The 22,105-nt window shown below is 46.4% G+C and overlaps 1 protein-coding gene across 4 annotated transcripts; it reads right to left on the bottom strand.

Annotated features, from left to right (window-relative positions):
* Positions 1-751: 751 nt before the first annotated feature.
* On the bottom strand, positions 752-21,486 carry mcama (melanoma cell adhesion molecule a). Of its 4 annotated transcripts, none has more exons than XM_011611246.2 (16): positions 21,339-21,486; positions 6,632-6,765; positions 5,856-6,084; positions 5,714-5,784; positions 5,474-5,561; positions 5,109-5,288; positions 4,804-4,931; positions 3,988-4,132; positions 3,784-3,899; positions 3,470-3,611; positions 3,249-3,379; positions 3,023-3,164; positions 2,914-2,949; positions 2,538-2,667; positions 2,305-2,434; positions 752-1,595 (listed from the first exon to the last, which is right to left on the bottom strand). In XM_011611246.2, exons 1-16 carry the CDS (start codon positions 21,382-21,384, stop codon positions 1,593-1,595), a joined length of 1,851 nt encoding a protein of 616 aa, XP_011609548.1. In that variant the 5' UTR covers positions 21,385-21,486; the 3' UTR covers positions 752-1,592. The 4 variants fall into 4 exon arrangements, with proteins under 4 accessions (XP_011609548.1, XP_011609549.1, XP_011609550.1 ...); XM_011611247.2 differs by having other exon boundaries at positions 2,305-2,431; XM_011611248.2 differs by having other exon boundaries at positions 2,538-2,664.
* Between the last annotated feature and the right edge of the window lie 619 nt (positions 21,487-22,105).

Below are 22,105 nucleotides of genomic sequence, written 5' to 3'. Positions count from 1 at the left end.
CTAAGCCACGCCCACCCAAGCAGAACCTTTAAGAGGGGTACACGAAACCAGTTTTCGGGGGCCTGAATCCAGGTCTGGGGAACGTGGATCTCAGATGATCTGATCTGGCAACCCTGACTTTAAAAGGAACCTTTTTGAACTCGTTTTTCCATCCATGTGTTGCCTCAAAAGGACAGAAACTAAACAAATCTGCCAAATCCAAAAGAATGATTCATTTTTATCTTATCAAAATGTGAAAGCAACAAACTTTAGCACTCAACTCAAATCTGCTGCAAAGTTGACCACCAGGGGCAACACGACTGTACATATACAGCTATATAGATGGACCTATGCACTCTAGATATGTGTAACATGTATATTAGTTATAGTTCAGTTTAAGACAGGTTAGTTGGTTAATGGTCCAATCAATGAAAAGGCCAATTAATGAGGTGCCGGACAGTGATGCAAAAACTACAAGTCAAAATTGTTTTTTAACCTCTCATCCTTGTCGCACTGACAGCAAATCTTCTTACAATAAAGAACTCGTTTTTCTTTTCAAATGAAATGTTTTATTTGGCATTTTCTTGCAAAAAATATAAAAAAAGAAACAAGCATCAAAAGATTCACATGTACAGGATTTAATTTACACACGTAAAAAACAGAACTGCAATGTTGAGATTTAAAACTGATTTTCTCGCAGGTGACAAATCAAAACCCTGGAAGTATTTCGGAGGATCAACTGAGAAACCATGAGGGCGTCACATCATTTTGTGTCATTTTTAACCAGTTCTATAACCAGTAGAATCAAAAAACAAGCCTGGCTCTATGTGGTTAATGTTGCAAGTCAGCTGGGCCATAAATTCAAAACCAAAAAAGAAAATTAAAAAAAAATAATCACAAAACAGTGAGAAATCTAAATATTCACAACGTGGACCTGAAAGAAAGGTGCTTCTACTTGTTTAGTTAATGCGTGAGAACATCTTTGACTAAACCTGCAGGGAACAGTAGAAACACTCAGGTCCGAGCCATCTCAGTGGAAACAGGAGAAATTCAGTGTATGATGCGTTCAGGGACAGCAGATCACCAACAGTCCAGCAGCAGCTGTGCACGCTCACGTGTGTTCATACAGTAGAAGACCTGACAGTAGTGGGTTCAAGAAGCTGCGGCCACATTTCACGCATTCATCACTTCTGATTTTCAACGAGGAATCTTTTTTTTTTTTTGAAAATTTCTACAGACAAAAACATACCGACGAGGCTGAAGGACAACGTGAAGCGGCGGAAACGAGCCGCCATCACGTGATCTGCCCACTTAAAGGAACATGAAAACGTCTTAAATAACAAAATATATAATATGTACAAGTTCAATAACAAACACCAACAAACTCCTGAACACAAACTGATGAGTGCAACACCAGTAGAGAGGGTGTGTGTGTGTGTGTGTGTGTGTGTGTGTGTGTGTGTGTTGAAAAACACTGAACAAAGTATGATTTAGGAATGTCTGCTAATCTGCAGGCACATGTACACACAAGGTGACGCGTATCTGCTGGCATCATGTGTTCATCCTCTTCCTCCTGCTGCTGCTACTCATCTTCATGTTGCTCCATCAGCAGGTTACTGAGCAGAAAACCAGTGTTAACACAGATACACACTCTGTCACACATCTGGTCGTTCTCAAAATTTCTGAGAAAAAGTTTTAACTCATAGTTAAGCGAAGCGTTCGCTGCCCTCTCGACTACAGTTAAAGAGCAGATCATATGTGTGATCATAACCTAGTCTGGATTAGATAACAGCAACATTAATCCTCGACAACAAGGTTTAAATCTGCTCCACTCTGTTGGGAATGTCGAGAAAGGTTGTTGTTGTAATGAATGTCCAGTAGGGGGAGACAGAGTCCAACATGTCAAAAACACGCGGTAACAATATTATTTTTAGACAACAGAATTAATTTATGAGTAATTTGGCTGAAAACATTTATATTCTCAGTAAAAAAATAAAAAATACATGAACAGGAAGTGCTGAAATCTACTCGACTATTGAATTTTACAGATGCTTCTACCTGTTAATGTGTTTACCAACTATTCAGCAGCTGATTCATTGTGGCTGTGGTTAAAAACACACTGGATTTTAGCAGCTCCTGACTCTTCCACTTTATTTACATCCTTTCAATTATTCATAAAAAAAATCTGCTGCTGTTGCATGAAAACACATTTGAAATATGTTTTCTGTTATGTTCACTGTCCTGCTCTTCTGCCTCTAAAACTGCTGCGTTTGCAGGGCCGAATTGTGCTCAAGTTTAGGCGTGAAATAATGATGTCATACTGACCACAGTCATCTGTTGGCCGGTATCCTTCTTGTCCCCATTGACGGCCTTCAGGAGGACGCTTTCTTCGGTCCTGGTGTTGGTCTTCATCTCCACAACAATCTCGTTTTTGGCGTTTGTCTCTTTGGTGCTGCTGAAACAAAACGACGTTTAGCAACCAAACCGATGATTCTCAGGCTTCGCGTACTTACAGCCTAAAATTTAACCCGAGATATGAAGGCTGGTTTATTACTCACATCTCTTGCTTCCCTGAACGCCCACAGGGGAGTTTGCCTTTCTTTTGCAGGAAGTAGAGGACGCTGCCGAGGACGGCGAGGAGCAGCAGACACAGGATGATCACTACGATGATCACTCCACTCCCCTCTACTACACACATGAATGATGACATCATCATTAAAGTAACTATTGTTTAATGTGAGAAGGCCTTAAAATCCCATTAAAAGCCTGTGGAATGAAGCAACTTTAACATCTGTGTGTTATTGTTTCTGGTAGTTTCACTCCTTTTAGCCATGAACCTCTGCTTGATAGAGAGAACACTTGGAAAAATAAACTCAATGATTAAAAAGCGTCACCGCGCAAAGCAGAACCACGTGTTAGCAGGTGATAACTGACCGGGAGAGAACCGCGTCGCTGAGGTCACTCGAGGAACTGTGGACACACAGAAAAGCGTGTCAACACTCATGGACAGCAGGCAAGCGTGAGCAGTGGAACCCACTCTTACTGGCTCTGATGCTGAACAGCTTCACTTCTGATCCCATCTCGTTGGACGCGTTGCACAGCGCGCTGACGTCTGAGCCGACCAGAACTGACACCACGCTCTGGGTCATGTGATCACTAGCCTTGTTCACCACTTCCTGCCAGCTCTGAGGACAAACACCAACGTAAGACTTCTGCAGTCCCTCCAGAAAAGTATCCAAAAGAAGCTGTTCGTCCTCAAAAAGGTCAACCTGGCTGCCCACGATGTTCCAGGAGACGACGGGTCGAGGGTAACTCTGAACTTCACAGCTCAGGTTCACCGTCCTGCCCACTGCCTCCTCCAGCTGCACCTCCTGCTCCATCCCCACCATCTGAGGAGCACCTGCACACACACACACACACACACACAATAATATATCAAACACACGCTTTACTTCCGTGATTAAGAAATTCAGCGGGAAGGAGGTCGGACCTTGAACGATTATGTGAATGGAACCGTGGGTGTGCAGGGCGGGCAGGGAGGGAACGGTCACGTCACAGATGTATTCTCCCGCCGTGTCATAGGTGGCATCCTTCAGCTGCAGCATGTTTCCATGACTGACCTGCTGTCCATCCTGCACACATATACACAGGTGTCATCTCCCAAGCACACCCCGTTAATGATGTCACTAACGGATGTTGGAATATTCAGCTGCCACGCTGAGGTCAAAGGCGTGGCTGAGCAGACCCAAGGCCTGAGGCTGATCTTCTACTCTCAGACTGAGCTCCATGGTAACGAGTGTGTACCTTGTACCAGACGGTGGAGGTCTTCAGAGAGGACAGAGCATTGCAGGTTGCAATCAGATCTTCTCCCCTGAGCATGAGTTCGGACTCTTTCGGGACGACCACGGCCGGGTCCAGGACTGAAACAACCGACGGAGCGAAAGGGTCACGGGGGTCAAAGGTTACAGGAACACTTGAGTGTGGTGCAGGTTGGCGTGTCCTCCTCACAGTGGACGTTGAGCTGCATTTCCCCCCTGACCTCAGAGGCGCCGTCTACATCCTGAGGACGACACTGGTAGATTCCGCCGTCTTTGCGCGTCACTGATGTCAAGAGCAGAATGTCGCCGCTGTCCCCTAAATCCACATCAGGCTCCTGAAACAAACACTTCAATCTGTAATCTGAAGATGGACGCCACGAAGAACGGGCTGTTCTTTGCTCTCAGAGCTGTTTTTGCCAAAATAAATCCACAATTATTCAGAGATATAAGCACGACATTGGAGATTGTCTCTGACGGAAGTCTCTGGAAGTTTTGGTGATAATAAGCTGGTGTTTGTACCAGAACCAAGAGTTTTGATAACACGGGGCTTTGTTTTAGTCGCCATGGCGATGCTGCGCACTTTGATACAGCTGTAAAATAAGTTTCTTTGGTTTTCAGGTCAGTTTAGGGCTGCGCTGCTGCCAAAATGTCACACAGCAGTTCATTTATTAGACACCCAGAGTGTGACAAGGAATCAAGTTTTCTTCCAACTGTTTTGTTTCCTGCTGTTCCTGACAGCCTGAGCAGGAACCTTCGCCTCAACCGCTAGTTAGCAACTAGCAAACTGTCTCTCAGCTCAATTCATCTGTTGTTCTCACACAAACAACATGGAACTAGCCTGCAGTCACAGAGACCAAGACTGGACCTGCAGGGTCAGTCCTGGTCTCAGACCAGATCTCAGACCTTCCACTGTCTTTATGCACGAGGTCCTGAGAGTTCTGCATATGAAAAACATTCCAACGTGTCTCCTACCACGCGCGCGCTCTCTCTTCTCATGCATTCTCACTTGTTCTCTGTTGAAAATGAAGGAAGGAGGGGGGCTGCCATCGCCCTGACAACGTAGCTCCACGGTGTCCCCCTCTTTGACGAGTCCCTGGGGCGACTCCTTCCACAGCTCCACCATAGTGGTGGGGTCTGGAGACAGAGCGAGGCAAGGATGGAAACACTGACAGCATGGCGACCACGGCACGTTATTAACATGAACTTGAGCACAAATAATTCCAATTTTCCATTTAAAGAAAATTGTAAATGAAAATAAATTGTTGTTCAGTTGGGCCAGAAAGGGAGACGAGGTCGTTGACCTGGACTCACAGTGGACGGTGATGTTGATGCTGCTGGACTCGACGGTCCTGATGGCTCCTGGGACAAAGAAGCTGACCTCACAGGAGAAGCGAGCGTCTTTGTCCTCCTTCAGCACCTTGTACCTCAGCGTACTCTGGACCGAGTAGAACCCGCCGGAGTCCCTCGTCCCCAGCATCAGCACGTTTACGTCTAACGGGTCGGTACACCATGGCGTCAGAGGTTGCAGATCAGACAGATTACTGAGGTTCTTGTTACTAAGAGTCATTGCTCATTGCTTAGTTTAGTTATTGAATGGATTCGTCTGGGGTTTAACCCTTCACAGGTGGTGTTTAGAACTGATAATAAGACATGAGCCATCCACTGTCAGCACTTACGTCCTGGAGTCGTCATCAGCGGCGTGTTGTTCCGGTACCAGGTGATGTTGGGCTTGGGGAAGCCATTCAGAGTCTCACAAGATGCCACCTAAACAGCCATGTTTACAGTCTTTACTGGGCTGAATCAAGTCAAGGTCTTGTGGATGTCAGTGCCACAGTTTGACGTGGGTAATGTCTCAGCACAGACCCCAGCATGTGGGGGCCGAGGCCAGCAACCATGCGGAGCTCTAACTGACCCACCTCAGACAGCCCTTCGTTGGTCACGGATATTCCAGTCAGAACACCCTCGATCACTGGAGCCTGCGGAGGAGCTGCAACCCCAAAAGAACCTGTCATGAGCGGCGTTATCGCGCAGAGGAATCTCGAGCTGTTGTTCACTGACCGAACACTCGGAGGTGAGTTTTGCCCTCCGCGCTTCCGGCGACCATCCCGTTGATCTGGCAGAAAAACTCCTTCTCGTCGGTGAGGCGAGCTTCTTGGATGACGAGTCGCGATGCCTGTTTGTCTGAAGTCACCTGGATGCGGCCGCTGTAGTCCGTGTTCTCGTCCACCATTGTCTGACTGTCGTCACCGTAGAAGATGCGCGAGCGGGAGCTGCTGCCGACGCCTCCCTGCAACAATGTTTTCGTAGCTGTTGACGCATTCCCCCGTATTTTCACGCGCGTGTGTCAGTCGGAGGTTTGGAGCGATACTTGGAGCGATGCTGCCCCCGGTGGTTTGGAGAATGTTGAAGCTGATCATACATTGCAGTTCTAGGCCAGCGGAAATGTCGCGGGCCAGACGGCTAATCACCCAGCTAACTCCTGGCAGACTAAGTAGTATTTTCCTCACATAGCTGTGACTGATTAAGCAGTTTGTCTCTTTTTTGTTAAACTTGCGAAATGTCAGTAGGACATTTCCATCTGTCTCGCTGCTCGCGTTAACTGCTGCACGCCCAAAAAGAGAACAATGCTTTAGTCCATAAAAGTGTCTCTTTTGCTCCTTTTGCAAGCTGTAAAGTTTTTATTTGCATTCTGAGGCCCGGTGAGAGTTTGTTTACTTGTGTGGATTTAAATCACGAAATGCTGAAACGGAGACTTCCCGGCCACGACTCCACAGCATTTTGGATCGTGCCCGACGGGCGGTGTCAGTTTTTACCGCGGGCCCGGCGGTACTCACCACAAACCACTGGATAATGACATCACTGGGCTCGGTGTCAACGTCGGTGAAGCTGTACTGGCAGGAGATCGGCGCCAGGTCGCCAAGGTAGACCTCCGTGCTGTCGTGCATCGTCACCTCCACCTTTGCCCACGCTGACAAACCCAGACAGAAGACAGAATCAGTTTCTGTGACCTCATAGCGTTTATGAATCACTCAGACACGATTAAAACTTGAGCGTGTGATTCTGTTCCTACAGTTAACCTTTAAATCCGACCTTTAACCTTCATTCAATGATAAACTGCGTCGTCTCAGGCGGCCGTTTCCAGACCCAAATGGAACCAGTTCGTCATGTCAGCAAAAACAAAAGGCTTCTTGTCCAAGTGGCATAATTTTCATCTTCTTTGTGCTCGACTGACTGTAACCACAAAAGCCAGCATGTTGGCCAGAAAAGCAGTTCCCCAGGCATGAGGGTGGGGGGGGGCAGGCTGGAGGAGCTGGGCCTGTGCAACAGCCAAGTCCTATTAAAGCCGTGTGGGCAACGATTACTGAGGGGACACAGACTCCAGCAACACGGCACTAAAGTCCCATTTCTTTAATCTGCTCCAGAGGTGGTTCTGAATAACGGTGTCAGACGTGGCCCTACTTTCTGTGCTAACCTCATTTTCTCAACCCGCCTGCTGTTTCTCACACAGCAGTTTGAAGGTTTCTGCAGGATTTCTCAGAAATACACACTTGTGGGTTTCTCCCCCCCACCCCTCACTGATATTTGAGTATCTCTGCAAACCAGAAGCTAACAAAGACCTCTGGAGTGAGGACTCCTAGCAGCCTTCTGAGTCTCTAAGTTAGTGATTCCCCTCCAGGTTTCAGCCAAATGTCTCCTTCATCCCTCATGTTGTTGCACATTTCTTGCTCACAGGCATTTATTTGAAGGAACTTTCAAAGAGAACACATTTTTGGAGCACAAGAACCCACAGCTCCTCACCTGTGCGTTAAATAGGCACCTGGTGAACTCCCACACCTGCGTCTCTCTACAGGTGTTTTCACTGACTCAATCTCTTCATCTGATCTGATTTTAGAGTCATGCTGCTGTGACTTCCTGTTTGGTTCTTCAAACATTCACTGTTCAGATTGCATATTTGATTCCAAAAATAGTTTGGGGGAGACCACTAAACAAAGCTGGACGAGGGGCTAATTTGATTTAACGAAGAAAGGATTTAGAGGTTGTGAGGCTGTTATTGGGTCGTGACCTTCAGAATAAAAAAATTAGTTTTATCAGAATGGGACAGGAGGACCTGTGAACACCCCCCACCACTCTTTTAAATTTCATTTGAATGTTTTCAGTGTGGGGCATGCCTCCCTTCATCCTGCCGTTTTTTTTTTCCCCACCAGTTTTGTGAAACCTCCTCAAGCATGAAGAGATTTAAGGGTCGAGTAACCACCCTGCTGTCACCCATCAGTACCGCCTCCTTCCTCCCCCATCTCCTAGCCCTCATCATTGTCAACACCCCCCCCCCCCATACACACACACACACACACACAGGTCTTTCTTTCAAGACCACCGCAGCTCCATTGTCACCTCCCCAGTTAGACGCACAGACAGCCATGTGCACCCCCCCCCCCTCCACCAATCAGGTTAGCAGCAGTTCAAGGGGTCCTGAACTTGTTGTTTACAGTGATGTCGGACAAGAAAGTAAAGAAATGCTGCATTTCATCTAATCCGATTAGCGCTGGGTGGGGGGGGTTTTGGGGATTTGGCCTCCAAAGACAACCTGGGACCAGGTCTTATCTGTCCCTGCAGTACACGAGCCCCTGAACCCTGACAACGGGACGCGTGTGTCTTGGCGATACACCACTCTTTCATTCAGAACACCCTGCGGAGTATTTGAATTTGTGAAGCGGGGCAGAGCTGTGCTTAAAAATACTAAAAAATGGGGGAAATGAATGCTTTGCCACCTGATTTTTGACTGAAGAAAACATGGCTTTTGTTCAAAAGTCAAGATACAACCATCGATGCACCTCTACGAGGTTCTGTGGACCGTGTCCGACCTCTCCTGAACCTCAGTTTAATTCTGTGGGTTTCGCTTTCAGGGATCCGGGCCTGTTGTTCTGCTGAACACCTGGAGAACACAGAACAGGCCGACATCAAAGCGTCCTGACGGATCAGAGCTCTTTGGCTTCACCGCAGCTCTTTGCTGTGGCGTGTTGAGGCGCATTGTCTGGCACAAATCTCCTAGCAGGCTGTTCTCTGGATGGCGGTGTGTGGCAGTGAAGTCCCCAGCCTTTATTCTTCACCGAAACAAGGAGGTGCTACAAAATCTCCTCAAAGTCTCCTCTTCATGCATCAGCGATGAGGCTTTGATTCAACCTCAGCTGCAGCTGAAGTACATCAGCTTTGCCCCGTCGAGCTGATTTCTGGGATCAGATTTTATCGTTTATCAGCTTTAGCTGATCATTTACGCTGGTTAGCCTCTTTGCTAGCAGATGCATTCATTTTTCATCACCACACCCATCGGGTGAGCCTTCATTAAAAGAGAATCATCAATGATTCATTCAGCTTGTAAGTGATGCAGCAGTGAACAGTTTGTTTTCCTGCCTTTCGCTTCAACACCCCCCCTCAAAGACCTGCAGGACGGCTCATTAAAAGGTCAACGGGCTCAACACTCATGTTAATTTAAACAGTTGTAGCATCACACAAAATCACAGGCAGGAGCTGAACCTGGACATGAAGGGTCTGCATTAAAAAAACATAGATCCAGAACCAGAATCTGCTCCTGGCTGAACTGGAACAGCAATCGCTTGGGTAGAAACCAATCTGACCACATGACGTTCAGGGAGGACAATGTAATTGAATTTGGTTTCCATTTCAAACATTAATGTGATTTCAAGATTTCCTTTCCCTAAATGGACCAGAATGTTTGGATAAAAGAAAGCACAAGGATGGAACACACCCTGACTAATGAGGACCTGAAAACCCTGAAGAACACAAACCTTTCACTTCTCGTCCTTTTATACGAAATGACATTTGGACGTTCCCTCCGTCTCATATGAAATGGTGTGGAAGACGAGAGGCCGCGATGAGGCCTCCGATGTTATTCTAACGTTTAAAATAGGTTTCCAATCAAACGTGTGACGACAGCACGCTGACTCGCAGCTCAGCCTCAACAAAGGCCTCCTTATCCCAACGCCGTGGTGCGAATATCCATCAAAGCAGGCGCCAAAGTCAACCAGCGTTATGGCACCAACCAGGAGGACGGGAACAACTCGTCACCTCTCTCTGTTACTTTTAAAGAGTAAGAAGTCTTCTCTGCACTCTCAGCTGTGTTAGGAGTGGTTCTATTAACACGAATATCTACCTACACTCTAATTTATAAATCTAAAATTGATAGATTTATTTTGTTCATCTTTGTTTGCAGGTGCCATTAATATTCAACCTTTCTCATTCTGCTCTACAAAAGGTCTGTTGTGCTTTTATCTCCTCCTCCAGACACGAGGAAATCAGCTGGCCTGACACGCCGCCGCCCTATTCACCAAGATCAACGTGGTAAAACTCCGCCCCCCCACCTGACCCCCACTGGGAGGCTTAATGTTCTCAAAGAGAATATCAGAGTGATCACAGGTGCACCGCTGCAGTAATGAGAGGCTACTCCACGTCTCTGACACACAGACACACACACACACACACTCACACACACACACACACACACTCACACACTAGGACGGTATTAAATAATGAATTTAGGTCTCAGTTTGACTGACCGTCTATACCCAACACACTCAGCTTTTCACCCGTAATCTGTGTGTGTGTGTGTGTGTGTGTGTGTGTGTGTGTGTGTGTGTGTTTAAAGTGACTCCGTGCAGAGAAGACCACAGCTTGGAGGAGCTGACATGAATCTTATCAAACATAATCACTGAGCAGAACTCTAGAACACAAAGGACGCTCAGGTCAGATGAGACCTTGTGACGTCATTGTTTAGTCTAGTTAATCAGTGGATCATTTGTTCCCCGGTTCTGCACAACTTCAGAAGATGTTAGCATTGAAAGCACGCGATTAAAGACACGGATGTACCGGAGGGCCTTGGAGTTCAGTAGTTATGCCGATGGTTATCAGCAGTTGACGATTGGGGCGATCCTGAACGCTCGATGAAATACTTTCTGCAAAATCCCGTCGCGCTGCAGGTCAAAACCAAAAAGGTTCTTCTATCAGCTGTGTGCATGTAAACACGCTGTGACCCGAGTCATGCGTTCCAGACGTGTTTGCACGCCGGCCTAACACAGCTGAAGCTATTTTCAAAACAAACGCACCTGTATTTGACATCTAAACACTCCTGAGCGACGCTGCTCGCATCCAGCAAGGAGTCAGAGAGATGAGTCTCCACATTTAGCTGCATCCCTTTGACCTTCTACCTGTCCAAACCGTCCTGTACCTGCGTTCACAGTCTGGTGTTGAGGTTTAATGGTTGTAAAAGCCCCAATTTCATGTCACAAAGGCAACAAAGCTTTTTTTTTTCCATTGAGCCTGGAGCGTCCTGGGTGAAAAATAAGTGGAATTTTCCTTTCTTTATCTCTGAAGAATAGTTGGTCATGTCTGACTCCTGTTAAACTGGGTCAGTCAGTGTAACAGAAGCCTTTTTGTGTAATCCCTTATTTTACTTGTGTTTTGACATTTGCTAGCAGGAAAACATTTTCACTTTGACATTTGGGAGTTTGGGGGGAGAGTTTTATTCATCAGTCTATTTAGAAGCTGAACTCATCCGCAAGGAGGATTCCATTTTAGAAACACTTTTTTACTGTTCACCACTTAAACACACAGAACTGTTGTGTATTTAAGCTTCATGACTCATATTCAGAGTCAGAGTTTGATATTAAAGCTGCTTATCTTGATCTCCAGACAAGAGGACTCCAGATCTCAAGGGGCACCAAACCTTATCCAGTCAGCAGAGACCAGAGGGACCGTCAGAACCTTGAGCTAGGCTGTGGTTTTGACTGTGTGTGTGTGTGTGTGTGTGTGTGTGTGTGTGAGAGTGAGGGAGAGAGCTGCCTACAATCCTGCTGGGTGGGAAGCAAAGAGGAGGAGGACAGGAGAAGTTCACATTGGCATTGAAGCAGCTGTCAACAATACCAACATCGTTCTCATTCCCATACCATGGGGGAGGGGCAGGGTGTGTCTGTGTGTGTGTGTGTGTGTGTGTGTAGGGGGGGATCCCAGCAGCACCTGTGGACCTCCATCCCACCCCCTCACTGCATTCGTCAAGTGATTTGTGAAGAAGAAACAAGATGGTATGATGGGAAGAGGTAAGAGATATGGGAAGAGACACACACACACACACAGAGCATAAAATCCCTCACTTCCTGTGATACAGCAGCAGTTCCTGCAACATTCAGGTGAAGGTGAGAAGCACCCCATTCATCATTTCATGATAATCTTCATCTAGGAATACAGGAGACATTGAAGGTGGGGGTGGGCAGAGTCTTATCCGACTGGTAATTAGTGCCACTGTGTGTTCGGTACAACAGATTGTGCGGAATAATATTTTTCATTTGGGCTTTAAACGTCTCTGTATTGATTTTGTCTTTTCCGGGGCACTTAGAGGCTTTAATCGTTTAAATTCTGACGCGTTGCAGAATCCCGTTATGAGGTTAATGTTCATCGTAGGGACCTGAGAGATTCATCGCGAACCAATACCTTTTTATTAGGCGCTAACGTGACGCGTAATGACTCACCCGCTCCGACTTTCAACGCCAACGTTTCACCTCTTTAAACAAACAGTTGCAAAGTTGATTTATAGTTTTTTTCGTGTTCAATAAACGAAAATGATACGAAAGCGTGCTGCTTATTTCATCCTGAGGTGGCAGTGTTGACACATTTTGTAGCACTCCCCCCGCCCCCAAAAGGCTGCAGCTCCATAAAAAACGGCCGTGTGCAAATTTCTGCTGAAGCATGTATAAATGAACGTCGTCCGCAGGCGCGGAGCGGCGGCCATCAGCCAAGAACGCTTGGCTTTGATTCGTTGGTTGATCTTTTAACAGCATCCAATATCAAGGCCGAGGGGTGGGGGTGGGGGGGTTAGAAGGCAGGATTTGGTATTTAAGCATCTCTTTATCCTGTCTCTCTTTTGAAATGTCAAGTTCAAAGGTGTTTGATCTTTGAGTTAAGACGACCTGCAGAATAATCAGGCCTCTCCTCACCGCCATCCCACGTCGATCTGAGTCGAGCGCAAACTTCGTTATCAGATTCAATTAGCGGCTGTAGCCCCTCCGCCCACGTCCAAGCCGCCTCGGCCAGTCGGATACTTTCAAGAGTTCTTTTCCAGCTAAACAGGCGTAGCTGGGGTCGCGTATAGTTGAAAGAAAATCCAGATTCGCCATTATATGCAAGCCGTGGTCTTTTGGACATGATCCTTTTTCCATTTCTATAAGCTCTGGTGAATTAATTCAGACACCTACAGCAGCGGTCAGCGAACGTTTGATGTGCTGAATGAATGATTCTGGCAGATTGAGTTCACTGAGCGTTGGTGTGGGAACTCTGAAAACGCCGAATCACAAGTTGAATTCAGTCAAGTTATGAAGTAGGTTAAAGCTGAATGAATTCAGGTTCTGCAGGAGCAGCTCATACGTGAGAGTTCTGAGGTTTCTTCAGCTGCGCCAGACGCTCATTTTAAACCCGACCAGCAGCTTTCTCACCCTTTCATTCTGCTTTTCTGGCAACGACCTCCAGGTTATCACTAATTCAGTGTATCCGGTGCATCAAAGAACTTAAAAAAGGATTAAAAACCTTAACATGCTGAGGACAGGGGTCACCAAACACTAAGTCACCTTTGCCTCAGAAAGTCAGTCGTAGTCACAATAGAATTCCAGACCACAGAGAGGGAAATGTTTGTGTCACGTTGTCGATATCCGTGTTCCTGCTCTCTGCTGGGCAGCAGATGCCACGCTAGCAGGCGGTGGAGGAGACCTGTAGCGTTCTGACTCCTCCAGCCCTGCAGGGGGCCTTCATCACCAGCTCCTTCACCGTCATTTGTGATATATGTTGTTTGTCAAGACAAAGAAAAATAGGCTTAAACTCCTCTTGGTTGTAACGACGCTCAAGCGGAGGATCTCCAGGGCGCAGCAGCCCTTCGGGAGGCTGCGCTTGTTAAGGTGGCGCTGGATGCGGTCTGTGACATCAGCAGGACCGGCTGAATTTTTAATAAGATGTGCAGCAACATTAACAGGAGGCTCATTTGTCCTTCTGTAGTCTTTAAACACCACAAGTGCTTCCTGTTTGCAGGAGACACCTAACCTAATTTGGGGATTAATATGCAAAAATGGTTCCGCTGAGTCATTTTCACATTATACTCATGTATAAATGATTGAACTAATCCAACACATTGACAGTGGTGCGATGGCACAAGGACATGGTGTGTATTCTCTGTCACACTGTTACAACACAAACACAAAACAGCAGTCCGGACATCCGTTTCTCTGGCAACCGCGGCCAGGCCGTCCCGTTGGGTTTCACCGCCAGATATCCAGAACACCTTAAATAGCCTCCGCCGATGACAATGCAGCTGCAATGTGACTCGGGGGTCAGAAGATCTGTGGGGAGATGTTCGGCTAAAAGACCTTTCATGTATTTGTTTGTGCTGATGTCCAGGAGGAGAAAAGCTCTCACATGCATTCAGAGGACCAGCGAAACACTACAATCAACCAGAATAAACCAAATGGACCGTGACGGTGCCACAAACCACCACTTCCATCGTCAGATGACCCATTTCAACATAAATGGATCCATTATATACGATATAAATGTCAGAGAAAATGTGACATCATCAGATTTGAACGAGCATCACTCATGAATTTTCCCATCCAGCCTGTTCAAGAATGCGATCAACACATTTTGAACTATGCATCAACCTCGTAACAGCGCACCAAAAGCCCACAGAAGATATGAAACGGCCGGAAGACTTCAAATGAATTCTGGCTGCGGCGCAGCGAGATAATCCTCCAGGATCAACACGATTCCACGCATTTGGGTATTGACTCACGACTTTTATCAAGTTGACTGTTTTCCAGAAAAGATTATTCCAAGAAGCAGGTATGTACGGTACAAATGTAGAACTGACACGTTGTTTATTTACATCATCATGATGTTGACAGCACAGACGTCTTGGTGTGGAGTCTAGAGTCGTCTTTATCCTCACCATTGCAGTTACAAAAGAAGCCCCCTGGGGCAGATTCCAGCACCAACACTTGAGCCAAAGAGGTGGATCACATTACAGCTTCCATCGGAGCCTTCTTCTAAACACCATTAGCTGCAGCGAACCATAAACATCCACCCTTAAGACTGCCCAAACAATCCCCAATCCTCAATCAAGCCACACAAAGTCTGGATTCTTGACCTCAGAGTCACTCCAAACTTCATTTGATTGCACAACTTTAATTTCCTGTCGGGACAATTTCAACGGTATGAACAGAAAAGTAGCTGGTGTAGCGGTTTCAGAGCTTTTGAAGAACATCCACAGCCGTCGAGGAGCCTGAGGAGCTGCAAATATCCCAGAAAAATTCCTTTGTCTGATCAACAGTTGCTGCTGTTTTCAGCCTGATTTTCTGCCTGTCTCGGTTCTCCTGAGACTCTCGGGCAAAGTGATGAGTCCTCTGGGGACTCTGCCAAACAAATGTCCTGCAACCATCAAGTGAAGACAGATGAAGAGGAAAATAATGAGGCCTGCACGATGATTCGGGCGAGGGAAGAGTCCCACGCAAACGCGAGACCGACTAATCCTGCTCTGTTTCCAGGACACGATTTAATTTAAATTGTTAAATTGTCTTCTGTTTTCCTCTGCAGACAAAAGGCGCTGCCTATAGCTGCAGCTTACTGTAAAGAAATGCACACACTAATCAGGAAAAACACCAGATGTCTGCCAGCTTCGTGGCATGGCACAGCCCATTAGCCTAAGAGCAAACAGCATGAAAGGCGTTGTGGTTGGCTCTGAGGTCGTTATGAATATTCATATGCATATGCACTGACGACATTAGACCCACTTCGTTTCAACCACAGCAGTTCTGTCAACTGGGACGAGAAAAATTATTACGACGATTGAACGTTTCCTGACAAATGTGATTTATTTTTCAAAATGTGTTTATTTTTTCGGGTCGTCACGGTGACTCTGACCATCTGCACTGGCTGGGAGCGACTAAATCCAGTCACCTTTTAGGGAGGAGCCAGACCCGCCGCAGCTTTAATGGTGGATGGTTCGTGATGGTAACACTGAAGATGATGATGAAGATCAAAATTTCATCTTATCTGGAGAATCACCTACCACCCACCTGCCTTCAGCGTTACCCTCTAGGTCACCTTTGGGTCTCAGAATCTATCTGAGAGGGTTGATCTTCAAATATCCAATGGGAATAATCACAGTTTAGTTACCGTGCTGTTACTTTCCTCGTTTGTTCCTCATTACATCATGTTGCAACGTGATCCAGGCCAAGTGCTAAATTTACCTCTGCAGACTAAAGGTGACACAATAGCTGCTTTTGGCTTTTTGACGCAAACCTGCGAGCGAAAGAAACGAGAGGACCTGGAATTCCTCAGCGGAAAGACAATACGGCTCAGGACAGGAGCCTGAAGCGACTGCTGAAGCCCGGCCAGAGACACCTGCATTGTCCCAAACAGACGCACGTCTCATATCCATTACAAGCAGGACAGACCCATTTAGAATGAGGGACACAGTCGTGTGGTCACGTTTCATCCTCACCTAAAGCCCCTGAGACATCCAGCACAACCAAACATTATCATCGTTTAATAACGATGTCATTAGCAACTATGAGCAGGATGAAGCCAGGAATCGAGGAATCGAGGTTCTGCTAGGTGGGTTGTTACATGTGACCAGGTGCGTCATATTTATTACATGCCTTATTTTGCTAGTTTGATGTGGCTCCTCTCCCAGCACGCAGCAGAGCTGGAACTGACTGAAATATAACACAAAGCTCTGGTTGTTAGTGATGTTTGAGGATGCCGAGCAGCACATCACACTCAGCTAATCCTCACTTTTATCTGCTGTTTCAGTCAGGACCAGGAGAGAAAAGTAAATATTCCCAGGCTCGGGCCAAAGAAAAGTCTCGGGACGGGGGCACCGCTCATAAAGGCGGGAAGCAGGCGACACCATTGTGGTGTAAGATTTCTGTGAAACGTGAGCTCACCGCCTCCAGAATGCGGCTCAGCCGAGGGATTGGACGTCAGGTGTTTGCAGCTGCTGCATCGGATCAAAGATGGACACCAGTGAGGAAAAATGAGGGGAAAGCTTGTGAATGATGGCAATCTGGCAGGTTTTTGTCTCTGAGGTGGGACCGGAGCCAGGGCCTGGCTATGGGCCGACACGGTGCCGTGTGTCCCGCAGATGGACTCTCTAAATATGAAGGATGGCGTGAACAGATGGATCGTTCCAATCAAAGAGAAAACCAGAAGTCTCACTTTTAAAATCCATCATCGCATTTTTGAGGTGGCCACTATTTTTGGGGGCCAAAATTAACATCAGGACTGGTACAAATGTTCACTTCATTTAATCTTTGGGGTCTCTGATGTGACTCAGATGTGTCAACGCTGCAGGACTGATTTCTTAGCACCCTCACCAGCAGGTCAGAACGTTCTCCTGCTTTGAAATGGTGACAACGTTTGACCCTGCGTCAAAAACCGGAGCCTCTCCTTCCTCTGAACACAAATAATCGATTGAGAGCAGCAGAATCAAAGGGAAGGCAGTTCCCAGTTCTCTCCCAGCAACACGAGGGAACTCAATGTGGAACCCTGCAGCCCTTTCAAGCAGCTGAATAAAACCTCAGTGTGATTCTGGAGGCTCTGATCATGTCTCTGACAGTGCAGCTTTCGTCCCTCTGAAAAACATCTCATGAGCCACTTCCAACATCCTACAAAAAAAAAAAAGGAAAAAAAACCAGCCCATCAGGGGTCTATGACAGTGTTTGTTTGCTCAGTTGTTCAGTAACATTAAGGTAAAGTTGGGGCAGCAGAAATTCCCTCCCTGAATGCCAAAGATCAAACGAGAGAGGGTAGAAAATCCCAGCAGGCGCGAAGCTGCACAGATTCTGGCTTTAAGCTTTCGGGTGGATGTCGGATCCACTCCTGCAGCTTGCACGACTGATTTCCTGAAGCATCTTCAAAGCTTCCTCAGATTTTAGACTGCAGCAAAAGACTATTTGTTTAAACGGGTTTGAGAAGAACCTTTAGCTTTTTCACAGATGGCCCCGTCGCCCAGAATTCCTGCTGCTCTTTTTAAAGAGAAATCTGATGTGTGTCTCCGCCTGCTTGCTCACACTTTCATCAACACAGACTGACAAACTGATCATTTCTGCTCCAGGAAGGCCGAGCCTGTAGACCATCCCTGTAATTGTATTAATGCTAATCAGAGCTGTTACATAAGGACAAAAAGAAGTACACGTGCAGCCTGTTTCACAGAATCTTCAGTCCATGAGCAGAGATGTGACTGAGCTATAATAAAGATCAATCCCGGGAATAAACCACACCCAATATTCAGATGACTCTGTCGTCATGGACACAAACTGAATCGGACACCTAAATGTTTCTGACAACCAAAGAAATGGTCGCCTAAGATTAGCTTCATCAAACAATCCTCGCAGTTCCTACAGCTGTTTCATCCAATCCAGCCTGGTTCGGTTCACTCAGCATCTCCCACTCAAACAGACTAAACAACGTAATCCCGACTCAGCAATAAAATCGGTGGCAAAGAACGAAACTCGCTCGTCAACATCTGCAACACGAGTGGAGAGAAAAGGAAACAACGCATATATAGATACAGCCCACTGCCACTCCGGACAAAAAGGGCCTCGTCTAGGTTCAATCCCACTCCCAAGTAATCTCTTTTTAACTAATTGTGCTTATAATTTCATTTTTGATGACGTTCCTAACGAAAAAATTAAGTAACTCTGATGAGAATGAAGGCTCAGTTTGCCTGCATCTCCTCTGTAACCAAATAATCTACTTAAACTTAAGCAAATTAGTAGATTTTATTGATTCTACAACTGCGACAAATTTAAAATGATTAAAAAGAGGGTAATCTGGTGAAGCTCGTCACAAACGCCTCGACTTCCAACCTCGAAATTTGGTGACATCATCATGTTGTTCAATGTAAAAGGAACAACAAATAACTTAGAAAAGCATTTGCATCTAATCTTCGTCCTGATGCCAAGCATCTGCGACTCAACACCCAACCCGTGGTTGATTGAAGTGATCCAGAGAATTAATCCAATAAATTCACACCATGACACACGCGCGTTAGCTGAAATATGGCTAATGCTACGCAGCCGGCAGCATGACAATGGCAGAGGGATGTAACGGCACCACTCTCTTTAATGAAAACAACCAGCCGGAGCAGTTGACTGCGTGCCGTCATGCTTGACGGTCACTCAGCCAAATGCACTAATCCATCGTGAACAACTGCAGCCAACAGCTGCACACGTCCTGCTGTATGAAGGAAAGGTCAGCAGCCTTGATTCATCACCGGGACACCTTCTGACTCATCAGACCCTTCATCAGGTTAATGATGAAGACACAGGCTGGGCACATATCATATTGAATATTGCACAGTAGAGAAGTGATGAAGAGGAAATCAGAGAGGAGGAGAGTGATATCTGACGGTTTCTGTCATCGTCCCAGATGTTTTAGGTCCATCCCAGCAGGATTTGCAACGATAATAAAGGTCAAATGTCTCAAACTAGTCGATTCGACTGAATGAGTAAGGTGTCACCAACGGTTCACCATCTCAAGCAGTGAGCAATGCGTAAAATTAGGAGTAGTAAATTTCAATTTTATTAAAGAACTTATTGTGTGTAAAGGTAAGTGGGAGAACTCGGGGGGGGGGGGGGGGGGGGTGTTGTCCATAATGGTGGAGAATGTGGAGCCATGAAGAGCTTCTTTGTTTTAAAAAATAACAATAACTTAACTCACAGGACACCACGTTTCAATCTAACTTTTAAAAAGATTACGTTAGATGATGGTTGGATGAACCACTGGGATGAGTAGTTGATAACTGTCTGTATCTCTGGCAGCTTGTTGTCTGACCCATCTCTGCTGTCCATGCAACCCTCCATCCCCCCACTCATCCCACCCCACAGAATCAACACTGATATTTGAAACCGATCTTAGTTTTGACTCTCTAATTGAGCTAAAAGGGATGTTTTTGGACAGCAGGACCCACCGCACAATAGTGCACGTGCCAGTTTAACTTTAACTGAGCTCCTATTTGCCTTCTTGTCCTGAGGCGATAAACAAAAGCACAAGTCACTTGTTGGACCTTCCAGGGTTGTTGCTGGCTTCATCACACTGGTAGGACGTCCACGCAGAGCCAATACACAAGTTCAAAGTTTAAACCCCTTCTAAACTGTCGCGTCGTAAAATAAACTGACTTTTACCACCGAATAGTTTATACACCAACTGCTTCTACTAAAACTAAAAATATAGTGCAGCGTGCACCATGTCTTGGTAAATTAGGCTCGGTTTCTTGTCCCACAGGATATTTGTCGGAAGTATCGATTTAAAAAAGCTCTGGCTCGCTGCCCAACCTCAAACATCTGAACCACGAGCTGGGTTCTCCGACGCACCGCGAGCATCTCGCTGATGAAGCCTGCTAATCAATAGCGCTTCATCAACCGGTCAGCTTTCTGCTCAGGCCTAAGATCCTTTAAGTTTACAGGGGAAAATGCTTTTAGCCACAAATTGCATTGGTCTAAGCATCCTTCAGGGTCCATTAGGGAGAAGTTCTCAGAGAACCTGGTTCTATCTGAAGGTTTAATCCAGAAACAGACAGATTACTGCATCTCTGGGGGAGGTCGAGGGGAGCTGAGGATTAAACGGGCGTAACCCAATTAAGACACGGCTGATGGGGTAAAAAACAGGGAATTAAGGGGCAAAAGAGCTTTGAGTGTTGTCCTGTTGTGAGATGCTACATGAGACCAAGGGAGGTTTATTCTGCTCAGTAAAGCCGGTTTCAGTTTGGTAATCCATCAATCAACACCAATCAATACATTTTAGAGTGCAGCACCAAACATCAAATGTATGTATGATGTTTATTACTGGACGCTTGAAGTCTGAAAACCAATCAGCATTTGATGGAAGGTCCTGTTGGTGTGAAGGTCCAGTAAGAGGTTCCGTCAAAGGAGATGTGAAAAGACCTTAAGTGGATAGTTATAGCAGGTCTATTACTATGAGACAATGGTGGAAAAGTCTCCACCAGGAATCTGTGCTGATGATGATGACACGACGGCCCCCAGAAAACACTCACAAACCTGTCAATCAATCAGCATTGTGCCGAATTGTTGAGGAAACTTCTAAAACCTGCTGGTTCCAACAAACACAGAGCTGGAACCAGTAAAACCAGTCTCCCCTTCAGCACTGGCAGAACCAACACGTGCATTTTCTGCCCGTTAACACTTCGGAACATTTAAAACAAAACTTCCATCACAACATGGAGGCCGAGGCTTCGTCTCCCGGGCTGCAATTAGTTAATTAATGACACCTTTTGTTACCCCTGAATGAAATAAACGCGGTCACGCACAGCTGTTTCAAAAAGCGGAATACTAAAGTGAATAAAACTGGGCCGAAAGTTCTCGGTTCGACCAAAAATCCGCGTCTGCGTTTCTTAGAAAAAGAGTCGGAAGCCAGAAACGGGAAAGTTTCCTGCTGCTCTTCATCGGTGAAGGAGGGAGAAGGTGAACTCACCGCAGCAGAGGAGCGCCTGGAGACAGACGAAGAGGAGAGCAGACATGATGCGGGATGAGCCGAAGAGTCCCGGACAAATGAAGAGCGGAGAGACGGCGAGGAGTTTAACCCGGAGGAGGCTGAGGAAGGCGAGGAGGAGGAGGAGGAGGAGGGAGGAGGGGGAGGGAGGAGGGGGAGGGGGCGGGGCCGCATGGCTGCGCGCGTGGGCTACTCAGAAACACGCGCTCTCCACGTCCTCCGCTCATTAAAGAAACACTTTACCGGATATAATTCTTTATTCTCTTAATATAATGAAAATTCACCGCTGGCTGCACCTCCTTCTTTCTTCTTTATCATTTAGTTTAGTTTAGCCCCGCCCCCTCCCTTCCGCGACTGGTGCTGGAGCTTTACCTCCATTCACGTGGTCCTCAGGTGGCCTCCATTTTCCATGTTCTTCCCTTTTCTTCACCTGCTTTAATTTAGCGTCATAATGCCAGTGTTTCTGCCTTTTATTCAGGTTTCTTTCTCATTAAATACAAAAACCTGCACCAGAACAGAACAGTCTCAATACAAGTGTCTGCTTTCTAAATTAAAAGGTTCAATCTTCACATGAAGTTTGTCTTCAGAGTCAACCTAATAAAGGTCGCTAACATTTGCCACACATTACCTCACATTTGTTTTCACTGACATCAACACTAAAAATGCAGGCGAGAAGCTGTGTGGTGTGACATGCAAATGCAGCAGAAATACAGGTCTTATGATGATTCATAAACGAATCATTTTCGTAT

The sequence above is a fragment of the Takifugu rubripes genome, chromosome 15 (genome assembly GCF_901000725.2).
Source record: "Takifugu rubripes chromosome 15, fTakRub1.2, whole genome shotgun sequence".
In the NCBI taxonomy this organism is placed as follows: domain Eukaryota; kingdom Metazoa; phylum Chordata; class Actinopteri; order Tetraodontiformes; family Tetraodontidae; genus Takifugu; species Takifugu rubripes.
This window is presented reverse-complemented; position numbering and strand designations above follow the sequence as displayed.